The sequence below is a fragment of the Macrotis lagotis genome, chromosome 3 (genome assembly GCF_037893015.1).
Source record: "Macrotis lagotis isolate mMagLag1 chromosome 3, bilby.v1.9.chrom.fasta, whole genome shotgun sequence".
NCBI classification, from domain to species: domain Eukaryota; kingdom Metazoa; phylum Chordata; class Mammalia; order Peramelemorphia; family Peramelidae; genus Macrotis; species Macrotis lagotis.
This window is the reverse complement of record NC_133660.1, coordinates 64,165,783-64,192,819: the sequence shown is the minus strand read 5'-3', so window position 1 is coordinate 64,192,819 and position 27,037 is coordinate 64,165,783. Positions and strand designations below refer to the sequence as shown.

Below are 27,037 nucleotides of genomic sequence, written 5' to 3'. Positions count from 1 at the left end.
AGTGGAACTAGGAGAAAAATAATTTGGATAATGATAACAACCCTAAGTCTGGAAAACTTAAGATTTTTGCTCAGTATAGTGATAAACTCTGAATTTAAGAGATGATTAGATTTTTATTTATTTTCACTTTGCTTTCTTCTAATTTGTCTAGGTAATTTTCTCTCATGATTTCTTAAATATGATACATAGACTTTTTTTTACTCATGGTTTTCAGGTAGTTCAATTTTTTATTTAAAAAAAGTTTTTGTTGATGCATTTCTTAAACATTATAATTTTCTCAAATGTCTCTCCCTTTCCCTGAGAGCTATCCCATATAACAAATATTTTTAAAATACAAAAAAGGGGAAAAATAAGCATAACTAATCTATATATAGAAAAAATATGAAAAGATGTGCAATGTGTCACTCTTATAGAGCTCCTATCAATGGAAAGGTTGGGTACCCATGCTCTCCAGTCATGCCTGTTCTTTGTGTTGCATCCAAAGAGCGAGAGGGAGACCAGAATTTGATAATGTTGGAGATCTTTATTCCCGGGGGCTGTCTGGGGATTGAGTACCCAAATCAGACAGTACCTAAGTGTTCAGGGCATAGGGTTTTTATAGTGTTGGGGGGGGTACTGAGAGCAAACAAGATACAAAAAAAGCAAAGACAGCAGTTAGATATGTTATCTTGAAATATACATATGTAAACATAAGGTTCCATATAGATAGAGGTGAGAAGGGGTCAGGGTCTTTGTGTAATGATTGAAAATATTTTCTGAGATGGAGGGAGTCAGGAATTTACTATCTTATGGTTCCAGCCACATCTGGGAAGGGGAAGGCAGTCCTGGAATCTAACAGATACAGCAAGACAATTAGGCTAACAAGGGTGTTTTGTAAATCTTTAGACAATTTAATGGTATATCCATGACCTCTTGTGTCCTATCAGACTATTCTCAGACCCAAAGGCTCCTAGCAAGTTATATTTCTAAGGAATTTCTCAGGGCTCAGAAGGATGTCAGGAACCCCTTTCTATATAGGAATATCACAAACATTGATATTGTACTTCATTTGTAATTTTGCAACATTAACTTTTGATTTTTTCTATGTAGTTGTTCTTTCCATTTCTACTGTTGTAATTATTGGGTATATTGTTTTCTAGGCTGTACTTATTTCATTCAATATCAATTTGTGCTTCTCTGAATTCATCACATTTATCATTTATTATAACATCCTACCATAAGAAATAGTCATTTGTCACAATTTATTTATTCATTCCCCAATTTATGGGCATCTACTTTGCTTTCACTTCTTTATCATAAAATATACTGCAATAAATTCAGTAAATATAGGTACCTTCTTCTATCAATGGTCTTCTAATTAGTCAAAGAGTATGGAAATTTCCAAACTGTTTTCCAAAATGGTAGTACTGATTGCCAACAATGAACCAGTGTACTTATCTCAACCCCTAATAGTTTGTATTTCTATTATTATTAATGATTTGGAGCATACTGATTTGTTCATGTCCTTTAGTCACTTATTTTTTGAAGAATCCAATAATTCTTAAATTATCTTTCATTGATCTATTTTTCTAGATCATTTTTTTAGAGTTTTTTTTTTTTTGCTAGGCAATAGGTTTAAGTGGCTTGCCAAAGGCCACACAGCTAGGTAATTATTAAGTGTCTTAGGCTGGATTTGAACTCAGGTACTCCTGACTCCAGGGCTGGTGCTCTATCCACTATGCCACCTAGCCGCCCCTAGATCATTTTTAAAACACAAGATAACCTTACATTTTCTTCTTTTTTTAACCTTCCCCCTTTGTTTTGCTATTTCTTGTCATATGTGATCATTAATTTCTATTTGATCCATTCTTATTTTTAGGAAATCTGTTATGTAAGAGTTTATATGTTAATTCTCTTTAATTTTTATAATTACATATTAATTCTCATAACTTCTTTTCCAATTCTATCCTCTATTATTTTCATTGAATTTAAAAATATTTTAAATTCTTAAAAAAACACCCTCTTGAAACTTTTAAAAGGAGTATTAATTGATCTTGTGGCCAAGCTATATTTTTCTTTGAAGCTTTGCATGTAAGGTGTTTTGGGTTTGGACCTTGGGCATTCCTGGCATCATAACAGCTTTTGATCTTTTTTGTTTACTCATTCTCTCAGTTTTACTCTCTGGATTTATTTTATTTAAAGGCCAGGCTCTGTGTACTTCTGGTGATACTGTTCTGGCTTTTTCATGGTCTGATCCTGTCTCATCTGTTGTCTTGCTGCTGGAGTTATAGGGACAACAAGACAGCACTCTCACCTACATGCCATGTATCAGATCTCTAGTGGGTCAAGATCAGAATAACACTGAAGCTCTGTTGTTCCTTTGGAGTCTGAGTTTAAGGCTCCCAGAGTAAATGAATTGTGGCCCTTGTGTTCTGCACTAAGTCCTGTGGTCAGGGAGCTAAGATAAAATGCTTCCTCATACTTCAATATCCTGACTGGTCTATTTGGTTTTAATTTGTTTCATATATTCTTATGGTGCTTAAGGCCAAGCCATTTTACCCTTCAAACTTGTACTTATTGTGGAATCAATCATTCCTTTTTTCTGGGTTTATTTCTTAGGTATCTCTTGGCCCCAAATATTTCCTTACAATATTTGGCATCTTCCATTTACTACTGTCTTCAGGTAATGGGTATAAATTTGATGTTCTGGGTCAAAGCCAGACTCTACCTTTCAGGACTCTTGGATGCAGGTGACCAGGCCCTTTTTGGTCCTGATCTTGATTTCCTGGGCTTTTAGTACTGGCTTTTTCCTCTCCTGGTATGTTTATTTTTCATAGCCCTGACCAGTTTTGTGCCTCTCTTGCTCATTTTGTATGGGGACACTATGGCTTTCAGGGACTTTTGGCATCTCTAGTTAAGAGTGACATAGATTTCATTCTGGTCTCCCTTGAAGCATTCCAGGGCCCCACAGTCAGAGTACTATGAGTTTCTGACCTTGCCTCGATCATCCTCATCAGGGTTCTTAGGGCTTTCTGTACCCTAGAAACAAAGTGCTGCAGGCTTCAGGTACCCATGAATCATCTCTGGTCAGAGCACTGATAGGCTTCTTGTTTGCTTGCCTGACCTTTTACTGGATTCCTTGAATGTATTCCCTTTTCAGTGCCTGCAGAGTTCTGGCTATTTCTGTTCAGTGCTAGGCTGGCTGAAGTAGCTTGCTATTGTTTCTCCTTCAATCTTTTGATAATTATTAGATCTTTGCTGGAATATATACCACTCCTCTTCAATGTTTCAAGCGATCATCTTAGTTGGAAGTTCTCCATAATGATATTTCAATGAGAAACCATTTTTATCAAGTCTCATATCAGAAGGGGAGATAAAATGGGTAAACACAATATGAAGAAAAAAGGAATTTGTTCCTCTTCCATATCTAGATTTTTCAATAATAGAAACATAGATACCAGAGTTTTAGACAGAAAATCCCAGTTTCATTCTGCACCTCTACCCAAGTTTCAGTCAGAAAATCCCAGTTTCATACTGCATGTCTATCCAATTATCTCTGTGCCAAGAGGTGGGAAGTATGATTCATCATCAGTTTTCCGGTGTCTTGATTGGTTATAACTATAAAGTCTTTTAGCATCAAGTATCATCCTTTAAATATGATAGGTAGTTGTTTGTTTTTTTCCAAACAAAGCTTTTATTTTTTCCAATTATGTGCAAAGATTGTCAGTCTTCAATATTCATTGTTTTACAAGCTTTTGAGTTCCACATTTTTTCTACCACCCTCCCCATGACAAAGAACAATCTAATATAGGTTATACATGTACAATCGTGTCTAACATATTTCCATATTAGTCATGTTGTGAAAGAAGAATTAGAACTAAGGAGTACAAAAAACCACAAGAAAGAAACAATAAAAAAATAAATTTTAAAAAGGGGGCATAGTATGCTTTGCTCTGCATGTTGTAACATGTCTAGCAAAGAATGAGGGAGGGATAAAAGAAAGGAGAGGAGAATAATCTAGGAGTGCCATCCTTAAAGATAACCAGAGAAAGAACACTAATTTAATCCTAAATTTTGGGCTTCTGTCTCACCAGTAACAATAGGTTAGGGAAAACTTATGGTTTCTGGTTACAAATCTTTCTCTTTGCTTTTATTTCTCCTTTTCAACTACAAGGGATTGGTTAACAGTGGCTTTTATGATATTTACCAGATAGTCCCAGGAGTCTGGGAATGACAGCATCTTTCAGACAGGCTCTTTCAACTTCAAATCTAATTCTCAGAGCCATCATCTGGGGAAGTAACTCCTGTGAAGCAGAGGCCATCCCATCCCATCTCTGAAGCAGCATGTGCCAGGCAAGTGAAACCACTTGACAACTTTTTTTCCCCTTGGAGCTTGATGAAGACAGGCTAGGAACCCCAGAGCCTTGGGAATAGTCATTCTTCCAGCCCAGAGTTTGTAGCCAACATCCTGGGAAGCAATACACAACCTAGCAACTACTCCTACAAGTGCTTGAACAACTTCTTTTGAGGATCCCCAAAAGAAAGTTTTGCAATTCATGTTCCTGGCACTATCAAAAAGTTCAATCAAAATGACATCAAAGAGACATCCAAAGACCAAGGGATCATAGAATGACTTGTACATTCCATGTGTTGTTTCCCCATCAGAATGTGAACTCCTAGAGAGGATGAAGTAGTTTTTACTATCTGTATTTTCAGAATTTATTTAACACAGTGCTTTGCACATAATTGTAAGCTTTATTCATTCATTCATTTAATGTGACACTACCAAGTATGTAATTTCCTAGGGAAGAAATCATTCCCTGAATACACCTCACATTAGATGCTAATAAGTATGCCTTCTGCTTCTCCAGGAGGCCCAACCTACAATTCTGAAAATCAAGCATAAGATATAAGCATGATCTATATAATACTAAAATCAACAGTAATAAAGAAATGGACAGAAATTACAGTGGGGAGTGGAACCAATATGGGAATACACTGCCTGGGCATGGCCAGGAGGTGCAAGAACAAGGGCTTTCCTGCACTAACTCCTCTGTTCATAGAGAGAAGGTGAAGTAAAACAATTAGGCAGTGGGGCTGTTATGGCAGCTCCCTTCTTCCTGGATTAGAGTCATGAGAGAAAGAATCTGCCTTTCAGGGCAGTAAAGTAAATGACCTAAAACCATTCCCCTTGATCCAGTGCTCACATTCTCACCTCTTCACAGCTACCCAATACTAGAAGCTTCTTTTAGACCAAAGAAGGACTCAACTCTGCAAAATTCTACATGACCTCAATATAGAAGCAACCTCATTTTCTACCAGAGTTGCTACTTCCTTCCACATTGAATTCTTTGTGAACCTCCCAGGTACAATTCACTAGTTCATGATCTCAGTGGCCTATAGACTCTAGTGGAAGTGTCTCTATGGTTCTCTTAATATGGGGTCTGAGGCAGGGTTATGTTTCCAATATAGATCATTGTATAAATAATTGGTTTTGCTCACTTCATACTATATCCATTTATACAAGTATTCTCAATTTTCTCTGATCTTATCCTTTCTTCATTTCTTGTGATATAGTATATTCTATTACATTCACATAATACAATTTGTTCAGCCATTCCCTAACTGATGGGCACCAACTTGGTTTCCAGTTCTTTGCTTCTATAGCATTTTTTCCTTTCTTTTTCTTTTTTTAATTGAATATTTTATTTTTCCCCAGTTGCAATTAAAAACAATTACTTCCATAGCATTTTGTCCTTTCTTGCTTCCCTTCCTTTCTCAAGGAGTTTAGTACCTGGTTCACTGTCTTTATCTCTTCTCTAACCCCTTCTCTTTTACTCATATACATACATATATATATATATATATGTATATATATATATACATATATATATATATGTGTACACACACACACACACACACACACACACACACATATATATATATATATATATGTAATAGACTAGAGTGAAGATACATAAATATACACATATACGTATATGTATTGTATGTTTACCCCAGGGCATCAAAATCCACAACTCCCATGATCTACATTTTAGCCATACCTTGGAAATCATCACCACACAAAACTTTTCTATTTATATTATGGATTACAGGATAATACATTCAGCATTGGAAGGAACTTTGAGGTTATTGAGTCCAACCCTTTTGTTTTACAGATAAAGAAATTAATGTGTGGAAAGGTTGCCCAGGATCACAGAGCTTCTCAGTATCAGAAGCAGAATTTGAACTTGGGTCTTCCTGACTCCCAACCCAAGTTCTCTATTTATTGTACTATCTGGTAGCTTCAAATGATTGAGAACTCACAAATTCCTCTCCATAATGCTAACCTTCCATTCTTCTGATTCTCTCACTCTTATTAAACCTATTCTGTTTATACATTCTTATTGAGTCATTCCACTCTTCTGGTTTTTTTCTGCTCAAGTGATACAGTGCAAAGACCACTGGACCTGAAGTTAGAAAGTCCTGAGTTTAAATCTGGCCTCAGGCATTTTATTAGCTGTGTGACTCTGGGCAAGTCATTTAACCTCTCTGGGCCTTCATTTTACTTGAAAATGGCAATAATCATAGTAACTACCTCCCAGGGTTGTTGAGGATAAAATGATATACTTGTTAAGCAAGTTGCAATTTTAAAGTTCTATATAATTGATAACTATTATTATTATCCATTGACCTGCACTGACCTCCCTTTCCTTCCTTCCAGATCTTGACTCTCAAGTTAACTAGTTGATCTATAAACTTTCCTCTGTCCCAGAATTCTTGCCCTCTGGATGCAATTAATGCTTTATCAATCCCAACCCTACTCCCACCACCTACCTCCTTTCATGTGAAGAAAAAACACAACCTCTAAGCATTTGTTATCTAATTTTGGAAGAAAAAATTTTTAGTGCCATCAGTGCTGCTGCATAATACCCTGATCATCAGTTCTCACAGTAGCTATTTCAAATCTTTTCCTTCCTCAACTCTCAGTTATTACCCTTTCTCCCTTTCTCATCTCTCTCAGCAGAGGAGCTTGACTTCTAATTTATATTGAGAAAGCAAAATATCCATCATGAGATTCCTCTTCTCTTTTTTGTATTCTAAAGCATTCACTATTCTCTCATTCTGTCTAATCCCTGAAAAAAAAGTGACCCTTCTCTTTACCAAGGCTAAAGCCTTTACTTTTGCCCTTGATTTCAACCCCTCTCATTTTCACCCCTTGATCCTTTAGTCATGCTCATCTCCCCCCAGTCTTATCTTTAATCTGTTATTTATAAATTCCTCTATAGCTTATAAATATGCTTGGGTCTTCCATATCCTTGAAAAAACAAAAATAACAACAAAAACTTTCCCTTGCTTTTGCATATACTTCTATTTCTTTTCAGAGCTAAAGTTTTGGGAAAAGTCATCTACATTCAGGGACAGAGCCAAGATGGCAGTGTGAAGGCAGGAATTCCTGGAAACGTGTCCCCCCGAAAAAAAAAAAACTCCAAAAGCCAGCAAATTATGACTCTAGCAAAAATTTAGAGGGGCAGAACTCACAAAAAGACTGAGTGATACAATTTCCCAATCCAAGACAACTTAGAAGTTTTGCAGGAAAGGTCTGTTTCACCAGGACTGGGGACTGGAAAAAGCTACAGCTGCAGCGTAGTGCAGCAAAGCCCAGGGATCACCAAGAAAAGCTTGAAGGGGGTAATGGGAGAATTCTGCCACACCAGAGTGAGTGTGGAGCCAGCACCTGCCTCAGAGCAGTCCTGTGGTGCTGACCTGCAGTGAGAATTGGGAAAGCTAGCCTGCAACTCCAGAATACAGGCCACAGACAGTAAGGGGGTCGGGGGAGACTGCAGAGGATTCTCTGCTTTCCTTGGAGCGGGACTCTGCTGTTTGCTCATACTTAGATCCAGGTTGCAGCTTGGGTTTCCATATTACCATAGCTGAGCAGGGACTTTCCTCATAGCTCCAGGGCAAGGGGGAGTGCCTGTGGTCATCCACATATCAAAGCAGAGGCAAGAGAGCAGTCAGCGGCTCTCATAAGACCTTGGAGGAATTAACGTCTCAGTGGGGTGAGGCTGAGAAAAAGAGCAAACAGGAAAAAGAAGAATCTGACCATAGAAAATTACTTTGGTCCCATGGAAGATTCAGAAGATAACAAAATCAAAGCTTCTGCACCCAAAACCTCCAAGAGAAATAGAGAATAGGAAAAAAAAGACTTTTTAAGGGAAGTAGAGGAAAAATTGGGAAGAAAAATAAGAGGAATGCAAATAAATCATGAAAACCAAATCAGCAGCTTAGTGAAAGAAATACAAAAAATACTGAAGAAAATAATATGTTAAAAAACAAATGGAAAAAGCAAAACAAAAGGCAAATGAAGAGAAGAATGCCTTACAAAGCAGAATTGGCCAGCTGGAAAAGGAGATAAAAAAGCTCTCTGAAGAAAATAACTCCTTCAAATGCAGAATGGTATTAAAGGAAGCTGATGACTTTACAAGAAATCAGGAAGAAATAAAACTATTCCAAACCCTCCCCCCAAATTAGAAGAAAATGTGAAATATCTCATTGGAAAAAACAACTAATCTTTTTTTTTATTAAAGATATTATTTGAGTTTTACAATTTTCCCCCCATTTTACTTCCCTCCCCCCCAGAAAGCAATCTGTCAGTCTTTACTTTGTTTCCATGTTGTACATTGATCCAAATTGAGTGTGATGAGAGAGAAACCATATTCTTAAGGAAGAGACAAAAAGTCTAAGAGATAACAAGATCAGACAATAAGATATCTGCTTTTTTCCCCCTAAATTAAAGGGAATAGTCCTTGAACTTTGTTCAAACTCCATGGTTCTTTATCTGGATACAGATGGTATTCTCCTTTGCAGGCAGCCCAAAATTGTTCCTGATTGTTGCAATGATGGAATGAGTGAGTCCTTCAAGGTTGAACATCACCCACATGTTGCTGTGAAAAACAACTAATCTTGAAAACAGATTCAGAAGAGATAATTTTAAAATAACTGGGCTACCTGAAAGTCACAACCAGGAAAAGAGCCTAGATTTCATTTCTGAAAAAATAATACAGCAAAATTTCCCTGAGATCCTAGAAGCAGAGGGTAAAATAGAAACTGAGGGAATTCACTGATCACCTCCTGAAAGAGATCCCAAAAGAAAAACTTCCAGGAATATTATAGCCCAATTCCAAACCTCCCAAGTCAAAGAGAAAATACTTCAGTTGCCAGAAACAAGCAATTCAACTACCGTGGCTCTATAGTCAGGATTACACAGGATCTGGCAGCATCTACGTTAAGGGTTTGTGGGGCTTGGAATATGATTCTAGAAGGCAAAAGATCTTGGTTTACAACCAAGAATCAACTATTTAGCAAAACTGAACATCCTCTTCCAGGGGAAAAGATGAACTTTCAATGAAATAGGGATTTTTTCAAACTTTCCTATTGAAACAACCAGAGCTGAACAGAAAGTTTGATTTCCAAGTGCAGGACTCAGGTGAACCATAGACGGGGGTGGACAAGAAGGACTACCTATGAGGAACTTAATGATGTTGAACTGTTTGTATTCCTGCATGGGAGGAAGATACTGATAACTCATATGAACTTTCTCATTTATAAGAGCAATTAGAAGGAGCATATATAGACAAGGTACATGGTATAATTTAGTAAAAAGATGGAGTGAATGGGTAATAGAGAGAAGTACTAGGAGGAAGAGAGGAGAGGAAGAAGGGGCTAAGATATTTCACATAAGAGTCAAGGAAAAGCTTTTTCAATGGAGTGGAACAGGGGAAAGCAAGGGGGAAATGAGTAAGCCTTCATTCTCATCAGAAATGGTTCAAAGAGGAAATAACATACACACTTAATAGGGTATAGAAATCTATCTTATGTTGGAGAAAAATGAGAAGGAAAGGGATGGGATGAAGGGGAATGAGGAGGGAGGGAAGGGAGGAATAGGTGATAGAAGAGAGGGAAGATTGTGGGAGAGGGTACTCAGATACAACATGCTTTTGGACAAGGAAAGGGTGAAAGGAGAGACAGAGAATAGAATAAGTGAGTGGGAAGGAATAAAGTGGAGGGAAATATAGCTAGTAATAGCAACTGTGGGATAAATATTGAAGCAACTTCTTTGTGGACTTACGATAAAGAAGGCAACTCATCCCAGAGACAGAGCCATTGGAATCTGAACATAGACTAAAGTATTTTTTTTTCTCTCTAACTATTCTTGAGGTCTCTCATCTTCTTTGGGGAGGTGGGGGGGTATGTTTACTCATAGCAAGATTATTGTAATAATATGAAAGAAACAAAAAAAAAAGGCGGGGGAAAAGTTATCTATATTCATTGCCATCACTCACTTTTTTTTTTTAACCCTTTCTGAACTTGGTTTAAGATCCCACCATCAACTGATATTATTTGCTAAATTTTATGGTCTTTTATACAAAACAAAATTTATCAGTGAACTTAAACTAAATTAGGCAAAGAAATCCTTTCAGGCTTGATTTTGAATTCTGGGACCACATGATAAATATAATTCCTAATTGTATGAACTTATGCTTGCTTGACAGCACATTGAGAAATCATAGGCTTGACCATCATTGATCCCTGTTCTGTTATCTCAGAATGAATCCTTACACATAGTATACACTTTTTGATAAATACATAGCTTTTCCCAACACTCTGAGCATGACCTCTCCCTCTCCTTCCAATGTCTATTTTTGGTAGTGGTCATCTGGATATAGGTTAGTTTTTACTCAGTTTTTTCTTAACATTATTACAAATATGGATTCATACATGTGTTTAGGTATGACTTAGCACATCTCTGAGTAAAAAGAATAAAATATGTCTCTAAATTCTAAAAGAAGGCTTATGTCTCTTCAGTAGTAATAAATGGACAAAAATCAGCTTAAATCATATTCTTTCATCTGGGATTGCCATTTGAGGCTATGTTATCTATGCTGTACACTGACATACTCAGTAGTTACATGGAGGGAATAGGTAGCAAAAAACTGGAAGCAAAGTGGGTACCCATCAAATGGGCAGGGATTGAACAAATTATGGTATGGGGATGTAATTAAATACTATTGTGCCATAATAAATGTCAAATAAGAGGAATTCAGAGGAACTTATGAAGACTTAAAACTTGAGGGAGACTGAAGAAAGCAGAACTAAGGAAGCAATACAGATGAATGATCACAGTAATAGAAAAGAAAACAAAACTACAAGACAACATAATTTAGATTTCAGAAGACTGATGATTAAACACTACCCTCTTCATAGAAAGGGAATAGATGACAGATATGGAATGCTACATTTTTGTCAGTTTCCTTTGCTTAATTTTTTTTATAAGACAATGCTGCTATATGTACAGGAAGAAATGGAACAGGCACATTTAGAAGTCACTGTAATTTTTTTTAAAGCAAAAGCAAAAACCTCTCAAACATTTTTTTAAAGTAGTAAATCTGTGGATTGATAGGTTGATTTAAGACCCTTAAGTTTACATTTTAAAATATGTTTTTAATTAACAGCATTTATTCTGCCCCCAACCCAAAAATGAAAAAAGAAAACTTTTGTAATAAATATGTATAGTTCAAACAAAGCAAATTCTCTCATTGGTCATGTCCAAAAACATTTGTCTCTATATTTATTCTTGGTCTTATCATCTGCGTGGATATGAGAAATATGTTTCATCTGCAGTACTTTGGAATCCTGTTTGATCACTGCATTGGTCAATTTAAAGTCTTTCAAAGTTGCTTTTATTTATAACATTACTATTGTACAATCTATTCTTCTAATTCTGCTTTATTTTGCATCTAATTCATATAATCTTCCCAGGCTTCTCTCAAGTGGTTCACTTAGTCATTTCTTATGACATAATAATATTCCATTCCATCTCTAAACCATATTTTGTTTAGCTTTCTTCACTTCTAGTTTTTCTCTAGTACAAAAAAAGAGCTGCTATAAATATTTTTTGTAGACATGGTTCTTTTTCATCTTCCTTTAGTCTCACTGGAGTATAGAGCAAGCTAATGCTGAATCAAAGGGAATAAACAGCTGGGTAACTTTCAGAGTATTGCTCTACTTTGCTCTCCACCAATTCACTATTCAATCAACCATCAATATATATTATTAGTCATTTCACAAGCACTTCTTAAGAGCTTATCAGATGCCAGACACTGTTAAGTGTTACAGTTAAAGTTACAAAATATGGCACTTTTTCCATAGCAGCACCTCCAGCATGTTCCTTTCTTCAGGAGTATTCTATTTAATGGGTATGATGAGTTAAAATCTCAAAGTTACTTTAATTTTTATATCTCTATTAGTGATTTGGCATCTCAAAGTTCAAATTCAGGGAACCATTGTCCAGAGACCTTCACTAAGATAAAGTCATGATTTTGGGGCTTGAGATACTAAATTTGCTAAAAGGGATCTTCACTCCCCAGAATGGTCTCCTACGCCTTCCCAACAAGTTACTATCTTCAGTCTTTTAAGATTATAAGGCTAACAACCTCAGTAAAATTTTTTAGGCTAGACTTAGACTTCAACAACTTTAATGGACCTCCTTAACACCTCAATCATTTAAGCATGATCATCAAAATAATTTATTAAACACCTTGCACAATGCATTGTAGTATTTATAGTTCAAGGACCCATGATTTCATGTCTGTGAACATTCCCTCCACTAATGTTGAAGTCAACTCCTCTACATCTTCTTCCTTTTCTTGGTTATTACCATATTACCACACCTGGGAAAAATTCACTACTTGATAGACTCCCTTTAGGCCCCTTGTGATGTTGCATGAATATTATTAATACAATCTGGGGAAAATTCAGTACTTGATAGACTCCCTTTAGGCCCCTTGACATTGCATGAATATTAATGCAATATTAATTGCATGACATTGCTTGACACTGCACGAATGTTACTACAGGGCGTCCATTTATTATCCCTAACTCTGACTTCTGGAGTCATCCATCTTGAATTCTCTTTTTGTAGGGAACAAATTGCAATGATAATAAGTTATAGCTTACTTATGCTGAGCATTTGTTTCTGGTTTGTCCTTTGGCATTCTGCAATTCTAAATCCTTGGAGAATGAGGTAATTTTGTTTCAAGGAGAGATTTGGGGTCATAGGAAACATTGTGCAATTTGATAATTGTTAATCCCCCTTTTTCCTCTTTGATTCTGGGCCCAGTTAGTTCATAGTTTTATCCACAGTCTATCTGAGACATAACTGTCAGTCTAGAAGGCTTTCCGTCAGAGCATGCTCTTCATTTTTACTTGTAGCCACACTTTACTTGGATCTAAACGCTATTATTATTATTATTATTCTACTTAACCATCTCCAATGCTTTGCACATCCTGGCTGACACAGTAGGCGTTTAATAAACGCTTGCTGTCTCGAACTGGAGGAGCTTTGGTAACAGGGAGCATTTCTTCAGGCGATTCTGTGATGGAACAAAAAAATGATAAGAACAAAATAAAACAAAACAAAAAAACCAAGTGTGGCTCCTGGTCCCGCACCGCGCTGCGAGCAGGGAGGCGAAAGCCCGGGCCTCGAAGGCGGTCACTGTCCTCTCCAGCCCCAGGGAACGGCTCTGGGCCCCGGCTGCCCGCTCACCCTTGCCTGCTGCAGCCAATCGAGCCCGTCTCCGACCCCGGCTCGCGCTCCTTCCGTCTACGTCATCGGCGGAGCCACCAATCAACGGCCGGCAGGTCACCGCTCCCCCGCCGCGGGCCCGCCCCGCCCCGCTCCCGCGCTATCCCGAGCCGAGTTCGGCTGGGAGACCGAAGGCGTCCCGGCTCGCGGCGCAGGCGCAGGCGCAGTAGCGGTCCGAGCCACTCCACCGGCAGAACGCCGCTGCTCGGAGCCTGAGAATGGTGCTGGAGAGCGTGGCCCGCATCGTGAAGGTGCAGCTCCCCGCCTACCTCAAACGGCTCCCCGTCCCGGAGAGCATTACCGGGTTCGCCCGGCTCACAGGTAAACGAATTAGGGAAGTGTGTGTCTGTGTGTGTGCGTGAATATATATTTATGTATATGTATATATACATCTAGGTATATCATAGATATGAGAGGGACAGAAGATGGAGAATCGCTGTTTTAGCCCTTAATCCAGGGTTTTGCCCCAGCTTGCATCCGACCTGCCCTCTACCGGTGGTGGCAAGGCAGACAGCGGCGTACGTTCGAAGGCGGGTCTTAAGCGCGGAACCACGTGACCCCCCAGGAGGCGGAAGTGGGCGGGTGGCCCGGCCGCGACTCTCCCGCGCCTGCGCGTGCCGCGGCGTCCTGGCGGCCGCCGCCTGCGTGCATTACGTCCCCGAGCCGGGGTCACCGCGCTCTGAGGCACGGGCGCGGCACTTCGTGGGCGCCCGGCGGCGCCCGCTCCTCACTTTTTGACCGGCCGTCTCCATCGGGTCCCACCTAGGCCCGACCCAAGCTTGCGCGGCCCCGCCGGGCGTCCCCGGGAGCGGGCTCCGACTTAGAAACTTTTGCTTTTGTTTTTGCAGGGCAAACGGGGTTAAGTGGCTTGCCCAAGGCCACACAGCTGGGTGTCTGAGGTCGGATTTGAACCCAGGTCCTCCTGACTCCAGGGCCGGTGCTCTGTCCACCAGCCGCCCCAGCCCAGTTAGCAAATGCTGCTTTTGTAAGTGCGGCCTCTGCCTACCTTGTGTTTTCTCTGTTTCAGTGAAAGCCCTGGTGCGATTGTTGATTCTTTTGGATAGTGGAGCCCTTTGGCAGCCTGGTGACTCCTATAGGCCCCTTCTTCCAGTGGTATCTGTAAAAGCGTAAAATAACGTGGAATTTCCAAAAAATCAGTTAGACTGATTCAATTATCTTGAAATATGGTCATCAAACATTTTAAAAAACATTCCCCAAAAGGGTTAAAAAAAAACCCCTTTTGTCTTGAAACTCCAGGTCCCCGGGTTGTTTTTAGATTCAAAGTACTATTTTTCTCTTAAGTTCGGTTACTTCCTCTTTCTAGGGTAGCAAATAGTTCTCATTTCGCCGCTTTTGTCTTGGCTTTTAAAAGCTTAAAACTGAGGACTGGCTTGGCCTCCCTTCAGAGGTTTTAATTTTGTGGCAATGTATTTCCTTAAGGGAGTGGCTTCACACAGATTAATTTTCCTGCTGCATAGCTATTTTTAAGAATCTTACTTAAAACGTTTTCTATTTTATATTACCTTTCTTTCTTAAATATATCTCTTCTTCCCCACCCAACAAGCCATCTTTTTTAACCAAAACGTGTAAAAAGAAAAAAGCAGTTCAAAGAAGTACACATTAACATCATTCCACTGTATTCATGCTTTATTCCACACAAATAGCAGTCAGCATTTCCTTGGTTAAACTTTGCACCGTACTTAACATATCTTATCTCATTTAATCCACATAACAATCTTTCCAAGGAAGTGCTTGCACCTTTACAATGAGAAGACTGTATATTGTTCAGGCTATTCCATTGTTTAAAGATTTTCGTTAACTCTGCTGTCTACAAAATATTGTACATTTTAGATCCTCCACAAACAGTCTCCAACCATTCTTTCATGCTTTATTTCCTACTTTTCTCCTTCACTACTCTAAATGGTTATATACTGTTCCATTATATGTTCTAAACTTGCCTAGAAAGTTGTTCTGTTATTTCTTCCTTTTGAAAAACCTGACAACCTGCTTGAATCTGACAACCCTCCTTCAAAGCTCTCATAACTCTTTATATTACTCATTCATTTAATCATATTCTGTCTTTCATCAAATCTTAGTGTTTGAGTTGTCTATTGGTTTAATGTCTGGAATTAACCATTGTTTTAAGACCCATTTGATTTAGAAAAAATAAGACCTTTTCAGTAGGATAAATTAAAATAATTTTGGTAAAAACAAGACTTAATATTTACTGACATTTTTGTACACTATCATCCAAGACTTAAAAGCCTCTGTAGAGATTACTTAGAAATATCTTCAGCATTGAACTGTGGTAGAAATTTTGTGAATAAAGCAGATTGTTAGTCCTTCAGCTTTCTTTTCCAGCGTTGAATTCATTTTAAGATATTCCAGAGACAAAGTGACTAGGACATTCTGCTAGTTTTCATGTTTCCTTTCACAGTATTTTTCCAGCCACTTGTTCTCTCACCATGACTCTGCATTTCTAGTAAACATAAGGGATTCTTGATTACAATGTGGTATTTAAGTACTTAGACAATGCTTATCTGTATCCAGGAGCAGCTAGAATGAGGCACTACAGTATGATAAGGTAGATTGACAGTATCCTTTAAAGTTTGTTGACAATAATATCTTGACTTAATTTTTTTTTAACCAATGTCTGTATAAGACTGACCACTTTTAAAAACAATTTTAACTGAAGCTAGAAAACAGTACAGTGCCAGCTTTAAAGCACAGTAGTGAAACTGAGTGTAGCTTCTTTGCAAAGATAAATTACTTTGTTGCTTTGGACTGCATATTATTTATAAAAACACCGTGTATGATACTTATGCTCAGGCATATAATAATGTACCTGAACGCCTTAATATTGTGTGCCAGTTACCTACACATTTTTCAGAGATGGCTATAGAGCTGACAAACCTATGAACCTTCAGAGTTTTATCCAAGATATTATCTAATGATAATTTAATGCCAAATTATCTTATTGGATCAAAACCAGGTACTTAGGTATTTGGATGCTATTTCATCTATATAGGTTTTTTTCTTTGTTAGCTCTTTGTTAGTTCAGATTGTAACTCCTTTATAAGTTTTAATTCTTTGCAAGTCTTTTTCATGTTTTTTTCTGTAAATCATAAGCTCACAGAATCATAGTATCATTAGAGCTAGAAGTTATCTAGAAAGTCATCAAGCTCTTATTGTATTTAACATGGCACAAGGATTAAGAAGAGGAAGAAAATATAGATTTGCAGCAAATGGAATTAAAATTTTAAAAAGACATCTAGTTTATATGCTATTTAGAGCCATTTTTTGACCCCTTAGAACCAAAAAAATTTTTTTGATCCTATAAAATAAAATCCTCCCCCCCCAAATAAAGTCATCAAGCTCATTTTATAAAAGAAGAAACTGAGGCCCAAAGAGATTAAATAACTTGTCAGGCAGTATCTGCACCTAAATTTTCCTCACTTTTAAGTTCAGTGAGGCATTCTTCTTTTTCTTTAAATATACCATATTTCCCCATGTATAACATACACCTTAATTTGGGGGCCTGAAATATGAAAAAAAAGTATTACATAAAGTTATTGAACTCAAATTGTATTCATCATACAACACCTTATCACTGTCAAAACTCCTTGGGGTGGCTAGGTGGCTCAGTGGCTAGAGCACCAGGCCTGGAGTCAGGAATTCAAATCCCTTCCTCAGACACTAATAATTACCTAGCTGTGTGGCCTTGGGCAAGCCACTTAACCCCATTGCTTTGCAAAAACCTAAAAAAAAAAACCCCTCCCATTCCTTAGTTCCCATCAGTGTTTGATGACTATATTAGGAGAGGCTCTGACCACTCTCCTGCCTGTGCTCTGGTCTTGATTTGACCACAAGCACTCCCAGTGCAAGTCTGGTGTGTGGTGGTCACATGCACCATTCCGTTTCGTGAGCCTGAAGCACAAGTTGTGTCCTTTGAAATCAGTCACATCTTTTTCATCAGCAATTCTTCTTGCCTCCTGCTGAACCATTTGTGGGCACAGGAATTCCAATTAGCCTTTGCTCTTCAGTCCATCTCTTCAATTCCCTCTCTAGATCCAGTCATTTGGCTGACTTCCCTCTGGAGGTCTTCTGCTGTGGCCTTTTGAGGAGGGTTTCTAATTCCCTTTGCCAGTCTCAGATTGTTTTCTCAATTGGAGAAGGATCAAACTGACTTTAAGCAATACAATTTCCATTCACTTTTGCATACTGGATCACTTTGAACTTGAACTCAGCACTGTAAGAAAATCTTCTCTGAACTATTTCTGGGTAGAACGTGGCAAACTATAACCTAATATACAGGTAACAAATGCGAAACAATGACCGTGAAGACAACAAGCATTAAAAAGGGGAAATGAGGGGCGGCTAGGTGGCCTAGCGGATAAAGCACCGGCCTTGGAGTCAGGAGTACCTGGGTTCAAATCTGGTCTCAGACACTTAATAATTGCCTAGCTGTGTGGCCTTGGGCAAGCCACTTAACCCCATTGCCTTGCAAAAAAAAGGGGGGGGGGGGAAATGAAAGTAAAAAAAATCTATAACCACTCTATAAGACACTCCCAGTTTTTCTGTTTTCTCATTTCTTAAATTTTTTTGTACTCTTTTTAACTTCTTATAGTGAAGAAAAGATCCTATTTCCCCTTTTAAGTCTGCCATCTCTTCTATACCCAACTCTTTCTTTTTCTGGTGAAACTTTCTCTCTTTCATTAAGAAAGTAACTCACCCATGCCCTTCACCCCCTCTCTTTATGTCTGTGTATTCTTAAATTAAGTCAACTCTCATTTAATAAATATTTACTTTGGGCCAGGCACTAATTGTACCAACTGTACTCAGCAGCTTATATTCTAATGAGGAAAAGTATATTAAAAAGAAACTGAAAATAAAAGGGTAGATACCCAAAAGAAGGAATGACCAAGAAAAAAAAGGTTCAAAGACTCTGGAGTAAAGCATGGAGAAGAATGAAAAACAAGGCTAGCCTAGTGACTTTAGTTAAAATAGAGATTCTGAGAGGAACCAGCCAGTAAATGCTTTCCACTTCTCGCCCAGATGAGGTTTCAAAGCTAGACTAAGTTACAGCCTTAAAGGTCTAGGGATATAGTGAACCTCCATTATGAGAGTAGGATATATTTGTAGTAAGATATATTTTCTTTTTTTACTTCTCTTTTTCAAATCTTTAGAACAGAACCAATCCAGCCCCATTGTTGGTGCTGAAGAGGCACTTCTCATGTTAGAATGTTAGCATCTTACAGTCCCTTCATACAAATTTACCTCTTGGTTTCGCTTGTATCTTTTGTTTGCATTTAAAAGTTGAGAGATACTTTAATGTTAAATGAATTATTGGGTAGTATAAGTATAGTAAATGCAGTGCTAGGCCTTGAGTAAAGAAAACTCATCTTTCCAAGTTGAGGTACTACCTCAGACACTAGCTGTGTGACTCTGGGCAAGTCACTTAATCCTGTTAGCCTCGATTTCCTCAGTAAAATCAACTGGAGAAGGAAATGGCAAACTATGCCAGTATTTTTGTTGAGAAAGCTTTCTTTTTACCTCATGAAGTCATTGCTTTCTTTTTGGTCAAGTCTTAATTTTAGAATAAAATTTAGGGATAAATTTTACCACTTTTTTCTATAAGCTATTCTCTTCCATTTTTTTTCATCTAGAGGTTTTATTTCATTTTTAATCTTTTTTATTATTTTTAGTTATTTATATATTCCTTGTAGAAGCCCCCCCACACTTTGAATTGTTGCAATTGTTAGGGAGTTATTCTTGCTTGGTATGTTAGACTTTTAGGCATCTTTAGATGTCTTATAATTATTTATTTTTGCCTATATTGTCTGCTTATTTAGCTCCATAGTCTTAGTTCCTCAATTTTTTTTTCTATTGTTTGTTGTTTTATGCCAGCTCCAGACTCCATCCCCAGGTCCCTTTTGCAGGGTGGTCATTGGCCTTAATCTCTTGAATTTATATCCTACTGGATCATTGATTAGATCTTTATGATGCAGGGAATTATGGGCATAGTGAATAATGTAATTGAAAACAATTTTGTAATCTTTTGCACTGTTAAAATTCTGTCTGTACTGTGGGGGTACTTTGGAAATTCAATCTGACTTTGGCCATGGTGTCATCGATGGTCAAACTTGTACAGGCATGACTATCACCTTCCACAAGAAATGAGAGTTGGACTTGAAGGTCACACATTTTGGGACAGGAAAGATCAATATATAGCTTGCCTATTTGGAGAATACCTGGAGCCAGGTGCTGGAGCAATCTCCAAGTAACACCCTTGTCCAAACCACTACAGGAGTGAATTTAAGTCAGGGACCCAACAAGAAGGGCTCTCATGTCTCCCTACAAGAATGAACAAGAATGAACATTTTCTTTTGAGCCACGTGCTCCTGACTTGGGCCTCTCTGCTATGTGGCTGGACACCAGTCCTTATGACTGCTCTTCTCACTCTCACACTCAGCTCAGTCAGGTCTCCTGGCTGCTTTCCTTTTCCACTCTCTCTCCCTCTGGCACCTCGCCTAATCCTTTGTTATTCAAATTGTCTTCTTGTAGCTTGCTGTCTCTAAGGAGAAAAAAGTTAATCTGTAAACTTGTATGATAAATCCTGAGTTGTTTATAAAACTCTAGGGTTAAGTGTGAATTCATTCACTTTCACCAACTCTACATCTTCCAACAACATTGAAATCCCTTCTGGAATCTCAGGGACAGAAAAATTCCTGAGCCTGTAGTAAGGGTCCTGGTTCTGGTCCCAGTTGCTTGTTTCCAACAAATTTAGGACTTTCTTATTAGAGTCTCTTCCTCTTGTGATTCTGCTTATAGAACTTTATCTGCTACTGTTTCTGGCCAGTTTCCAAATCTTGATTATTATTTGATCTAGTACTATTTTTAGGATTTTCTTGGAGTTGGGATTTAGAAGCTGGGATGCCTTATCTCTTTTTTAACCATCCTTCATGATTGTAAAAGCTTCCTTTGACTTCCCTCTGGACACCAAAGAGTCCTCTCTATTCCTGTTTAGATTAGTCACTCTGTTTTTTGGATCCTCTATCCTTTCTCCTTCTCCAGAATTTTGTTCCAGTTGTAATTCCCTCTTTCTCCTGTATCAGTTCCTTTATGACCATTTGCTTATAAACATATTCTAGGTTCCTCAGTCTTAAAAAAAAAAGCCTCCTCTTGAACCTTTCATTTCATCTACCTACAGTTGTGTCTTCTATGTATTTGATGCTTCCAGTTTCTTACCAACTGCTTATTTTCTTCTCAACTGTACCATTATATCTAAAACTATCCTCTTCAATTGTTCCCAGTAATTTCATAATCACAAATTTCAGTTTTTCACTTCTTCTGTTTTCTTGGTTGACCTTCCTTTCCTATTGGATATTTTAGATTTTGTTGCTTCAGAGAATTCACATCCTTGATTGTCTCCTTAGCTTTCCTATTTTATTTTACATTGTATTATTAATTTATGAAATAAAACAAATCTTTCATAGTATGGTATAAAAAAGATGATTGCACCATGAGACTGCAAATCCACTGTGTACAACTTATTATTCCCATACACAACAAAATTATCAAGTAAATTTCTTATTTTTCCTCTCTTCCCTCACCCCCTACCCTAGAGATGGCCACCATTAGACACAAATAAGACAAAGGAGAAATATAGTGTGACTGTCTACTCCTTATTGCTAGATGACTCTGTCTTTCAATACAGCCCGAGATTACATCTGTTTTACTGGCAGCCCTAACAGATTATGGAAGTTTGTATTCCTCTAAAATCCCCAAATCTTTAACCGGAAAAACTACCTTTTTATTTTAGCAAGGACATTGATAAACTGGAAATTGTTTTAGAGGACACCAAGGGTGATGAAGGGACAGATGGGGTTGATGGAACTGAGAAAGAAACCTGAGTACTGAGGCTACCTCGACTTGTTTAGGCCCTGGTTGATTCAAGGAATGTAAATAGCAGTTGTCTCTGTTTTGGCCAGAAACCCTGAGAGTCTTCCTCTCCTAGATTTAATTTTATTTTGATTAGGTAAAAGAGGCCAATTTTTTGACTCATTTCTTTTTTTACCTAACCTTAATCACTGAATGGGCTTTACCTCAGTTAAACTGAGACCTGTTAAAGACCTTGCCTTAAAAAGGTCAATTTTCCCACTTCATCCAGGGCCCTCTCTAGTTGTCCTGATTTATATACCTGACCACTGGACCCAGATGGCTCTGGAGGAGAAAGTGAAGCTGGTCACTTTGCACAGCCTTCCCTCACTTAAATCCAATTCTCTTGCATGTCATGGTATTACCTCCCTGATGTCATGGTCCTCAGTTAATATCCCCAGGTGACCAGGATACCTCTTAATAAAAAATTTCCAGAGGCCACTAGAAAGGTTCTTTGAGGGAAGCACAGCTTGAGCCTAGTCCTACCCTTAGACCAGTTAGCTCCTGGCTTTATCACCCTTAAGGGAATGTCTAATCCAACCTGTAGTATATGGATGGGGGAGAGGAACTGTGATTCCTCTACTGGTCTTTCAGGTCCCCAAACTTGGGCTTCCTCTCCTTTTCTCCTCATAACCATGTCCAGTCATCTTGAAAAGAGTCTCCAAACCAAGTCATCACACTTTGGTACATAGCAACTTAAATGTGAAAGTGGGAAAAGGGTAAAAAAAATATGTTGGAAAATTTTGCTCAAATTTGAGAAAGAAGGCATAGACTACTCAAAAGTTTCAGTACTATTTAGTACTTAATATTGTATTAACTGTGTGGAGCTAGGAGAAATACTAATAAAATAATATTAATTACTAAAATACTCAATACTCATGAATACTTTCTTTTAGAAGAAAGGCAGAAGCTTCTGGGACATCATCATCATCATCATAATTAGGACTTATAAAGTTCTTTAAGGTCTGCAAAGCACTTTAGAAATATCATTGTATGACATGTTAAGTACCAAACAAAGCACCCATTAAAAATGAATTGATGAAATGAAATAATTGGTTACTATTATGGAAGTCATCAATCCACTTTTAACAGAAAATTAAGATCATGCCTATATTAAGACATTAAATTCCTAGAAAAAATGCGGTGGCAGCAATAAGTTTGTTCACGGACCCTCTTATATCAACATCATGTAAGACACTAATCAGGTGAGCACATGCCTACTAAAGATGCTGATTATCAAGGACATTTCTTGTATAGTATCCAAATTGGGGGGGGGTGATTCATGTGGCTGGTAAAGGTCTCCTCCTGCTCCTGCTTGTGTTTTGTACTCTTCATTGAAATCTGTGACAATTCAAAAGATAGGGGGTAGCTAGGTGGTGCAGTGGATAGAGAGCATCGGCCCTGAAGGTCAGGAGGACCCAAGTTCAAATTTGGCCTCAGACACACCTTGGGCAAGTCACTTAACCCCATTGCCTTGGAAAAACAAAACAAAGTGGATAAAAAAAATGTCCATTTCCCAGATTGTTAGCATTCTGTTAGATGGCAAGTTTAGTGACTTAATCCACAGTTATGTGACAAATATTAAATATCCATACTTTGTCTGGAATTGAATGGGAGAAAGTGACTGTTTTTGGTATTTTGCATCACACAGTTATACTTTAGTATAATCCCAAACTGTACTTTAGTGCAAAACCTATGTTTTTGACAAAAAAAGGTTCTCCTGCTGATGGTCTATAATTATAAATTTTAAAACAAGGGCTCAGAGTTTTGGTTGACTCAAATGGCAATGGAGACTGCATGGTAAATGCAAATAGACCACAGGGTATTTGAAGTGACAGCCTATGCTCATTAAATAGCATAAGGAATGTCATCAAAGAATAGTGTCATCAGCTGGGAGGCAGACCAACCACTACCTGATGTACATGATAACACAGCCATCTAACACCCTCTTCAGAAGTATGATTGTCTTAAAATGGTAGTTTTGAGATTTAGGGAGCCACTTAGGATCATTAAAAATCTTGCAGTTTCCCAATTGCATTCTAGCCTGATTTTTTTTCCTGTTCAATTCCAAACCCAAATCAAGATGATTCCCTACAGAAGAGATTATCTTGCTATTCCTGTTTACTGATGTTATCCTGTTCATTTCATCAAGGTAATAGAATAGTGCTTCTGGGATCCTCTGTCATGCAAAAGAGCCTTAATAATTTCATATTGGGGAATGGCTAGGTAGTGCAGTGGATAGAGCACCAGCCCTGGAGTCAGGAGGACCTGAGTTCAAATGCAGCCTCAGACACTTAATAATTACTTAGCTGTGTGACCTTGGGCAAGTCACTTAACTCCATTGCCTTGCAAAAACCTAAAATTTCGTATTGAAAAACCTAAGTGCTCACCTGCTTCATAGCTACTAAGGTACAAACATGCTGCTCAGATTAGTTTGGAGCTAGTGGGCAGCCTTCTGAATTAATGCATCAGAGACAATTAGGGATTTGAAAATAAGAATTGATCTATAAATTCAAATATACTATAAAGGTTTTTTTTTATGATTTTCCATTAGATCCGTTTAGGAATTGGAAGGTAGTGTTGTATAGAAGGAATACCAGGTTTGCTGTCAAATGTCCTGCATTTGAATCCCAGATCTGCTCCTAACTTCATGTACATGACACTGGGCAAGTGATTTAATCTCTGGCCCTCATGTTTCTCAACTGCAAAATGAAAATACTGGATTTAGGTGATCTCCTAAAATCTCATTCAAATTGGGGAAGAGAGGTGTTTCTCAGAGACATTCTGCTATTATCAGGTTTTTAATAATAACACCCATCTACATAGCATTTGAAGCTGTGACAGCCACTTAGCTACCCTCTAGACCCCAGTATTCAGTACTCTGAGGTCTATAACCAACCCACATATTTGGTTGTCAAAGGCTAGGATGCAGTGGTATTTACAAGGTTAATCCTAATTGGTTGTTGTATTGGTGATCAGTCTCAAAGAACTCTACAGGCTAACTCCTTGTTAAGCCTTGATAGTACAGTGTATGCAATAATTTCTAGAATAATAAGAGGCTCTTTTTCTCTTTTATATGGTCAGGAAGGTATACATATGCATAAATCATTAGGGGGATATTTTTGTATATAAACAAATATGGGATATTTTATATAAATAAAAGACACATAGAAACTAATGTTTGGTCATGCAGGTTTGCAGCTACTATTTTCAACTCCTCATTCTGTTTTACTTCTCATATCTATTTTCTTATCATTTGCCAAGCTTTATTTTATCTTATCTCCACAATATTTCTTACACCTTTCCCCTTCACTCCACTCATACAGCTATCACTCTAGTCCAAGGTTTCATTTCTTCTCCCCTGTGCTATTACAATACCTACCTAACCGATCTTCTTGCACCCAGTATCTCCCTTCTCCAATCCTTTCCTCTTCACAACTACTAAGGTCAGATTCCAAAAGCACAGGTCTGACCAGGTCACTCACCAGCTTGATAAGCCACAACAGATTCCTGTTACCTGTAGGATCAGGCTCTTCTGTTTGGTATTTAAAGCCCTTCACAGTCTACTTCCAAACTGTCTTTCTGACCTTCTGTATTGCTCATTTTGTACTTCTGTGTCAGCCAAAATGGCCTTTTTGTGATTCTTCCCAAAGGACTTTACACTTCCAGCTAGGAGATACTTCCTCCTTACCTCCACCTCTTAAAATCTCAGGCTTTGGTGATTCCTTCAGTTTACATCCTCCCAAGCCCTACTTTTCTCCCAAAGTTTGTTTGTATTTATTTGGGTATACTTAGATGTACACATTCTTGTTCCCTTTTATAAGGTTCATTTCTCAATGGCACAAACTGATTTATGTACAAGGTCGGCCATTTAATAGTCTGATAAATTCTTGTTTTCTTATTCCTACCCTTATAGTATATTCACAGGGTATAGAAACTATTGCAAAATAAATATCTACATAAGAAAATGTAAAAACCAGCCATTAACTACAAAATAGAGTATAGGAAAAAAGAACAGATATGCCATTTATTATCCCAAAAATCATATAAAGATGCTAATGTCTGTCCTATAACTTATAAATTTATAAAAATCATATGACATGGATTTTGAGCTGAAATGAACTCCTGGTGCCATCCAATCTTGCCTCCCCTTGTTTTGCAGATGAGGTTAACTAAGGGAAAGAGAGTTTATACCTCAGGATATTGTTTCCCATTACAGAAGTTATGTCATTAAATTGAAATTAAATTCTACAATTTTCTAAATTATCAGTAAACAAAAATTTTATTAAGTACTTGTTAATTCTGTGCTAGCCTCTGCTAAGCTAGAAGAGATAATAGTGTATCTCCCTATCATATAATAGAAAAATTAACATTCAGTATTGTTGATGAAAATTGATTTTAAGCCTATCAGAAAAGTAATACTTTTGGGGCGGCTAGGTGGCATAGTGAATAAAGCACCGGCCCTGGAGTCAGGAGTACCTGGGTTCAAATCCTGTCTCAGACACTTAATAATTACCTAGCTGTGTGGCCTTGGGCAAGCCATTTAACCCCATTTGCCTTGCAAAAACCTTAAAAAAAAAAGTAATACTTTCTGAGGTAGTCTAATGAATCAAAATAATACCATTTGATCTCTACTTATAACTTAGTTAAGTGGTTGCATGTTAAGTTTATGAAAGGCTCAGGATTCTGTACCTTGTTTTTCAACTTACTTTGTTAATTTAGTAAGTCGCTTTACTTTTTCATGACTCATATTTTATTTTACAGATATGCTTAATAATATCACAAATTAATACACAAATTAATTTTTAAAAATTACTATTTTAGGCATGCATTTATTTTATCCTAGATTTAATAATCATCAACAAATGTAACTAAATGAATATGATCATGCATAAAGCCATATGTTCCAAATTATAATTTTTTAAAAATATATATTAACAAAATAATAAAAACATCCTGTTGATTTCCATTTCTCTTCTAATCTATTATCCTATATTAAAAAAATGAGTGCTATTTATTTGAAAGGTAGTTTCCATTTGTTTATTATTATAAATAAAATTTCATTGAAACTTTGAGTTGTGTGTATTTTTCAAAAAAGTTGTAAGTCTTGGTTCATTGGTTCAAATGGCAGGAAGAGTTTTATAATTCTTATGGTATATTGTTGCATTTCTGTACAAAAAAAGATTATGCCTGCTTATGTGTATTTTAATATTTCATAATGCTTTCAGAATCATAATCATCTATTTTGAAATATAACATTAAATAATATTTGAAGAAATTGAAGTACAAAGTAGTTAAGACTTAACCATCTATCAATTAACTGACTCATTCAATTAACTACAGTTTTTCTCCATTAGAGTTCACGTCATTTTCCAATTTTAGTCAGGCATATTCTCAGCTTGCAATATATTCATTTTAAATAGCATATTTTGCATATGATTGACTCCTGTCTATTTTCTTCCCAAACCAGAT

At 37.5% G+C, this 27,037-nt stretch overlaps 2 protein-coding genes across 4 annotated transcripts in view; one reads left to right on the top strand and one right to left on the bottom strand.

Annotated features, from left to right (window-relative positions):
- Positions 1-27,037, bottom strand: part of UBE2D3 (ubiquitin conjugating enzyme E2 D3) — a 151,789-nt gene that overhangs the window by 108,689 nt on the left and 16,063 nt on the right. Inside the window, exons 2-3 of one of the 2 annotated variants that reach the window (XM_074228789.1) lie at positions 14,634-14,744; positions 13,308-13,415 (exon numbers count right to left, since the gene is read on the bottom strand). In XM_074228789.1, the coding sequence (XP_074084890.1) occupies positions 13,308-13,401 (94 nt within the window). In that variant the 5' untranslated portion in view covers positions 13,402-13,415; positions 14,634-14,744. Of the gene's footprint in view, positions 1-13,307; positions 13,416-13,588; positions 13,631-14,633; positions 14,745-27,037 lie in introns of those variants that run through there. The other variant, XM_074228788.1, reaches the window with a different exon arrangement.
- Positions 13,771-27,037, top strand: part of CISD2 (CDGSH iron sulfur domain 2) — a 33,605-nt gene continuing 20,338 nt past the window's right edge. For both annotated transcript variants that reach the window (XR_012476906.1, XM_074228790.1), the window contains exon 1: positions 13,771-13,948. Coding sequence is in view for 1 of the 2 variants with exons in the window: in XM_074228790.1 (XP_074084891.1) it covers positions 13,846-13,948 (103 nt within the window). In the remaining variant the exon portion in view is untranslated. The remainder of the gene's footprint in view (positions 13,949-27,037) is intronic.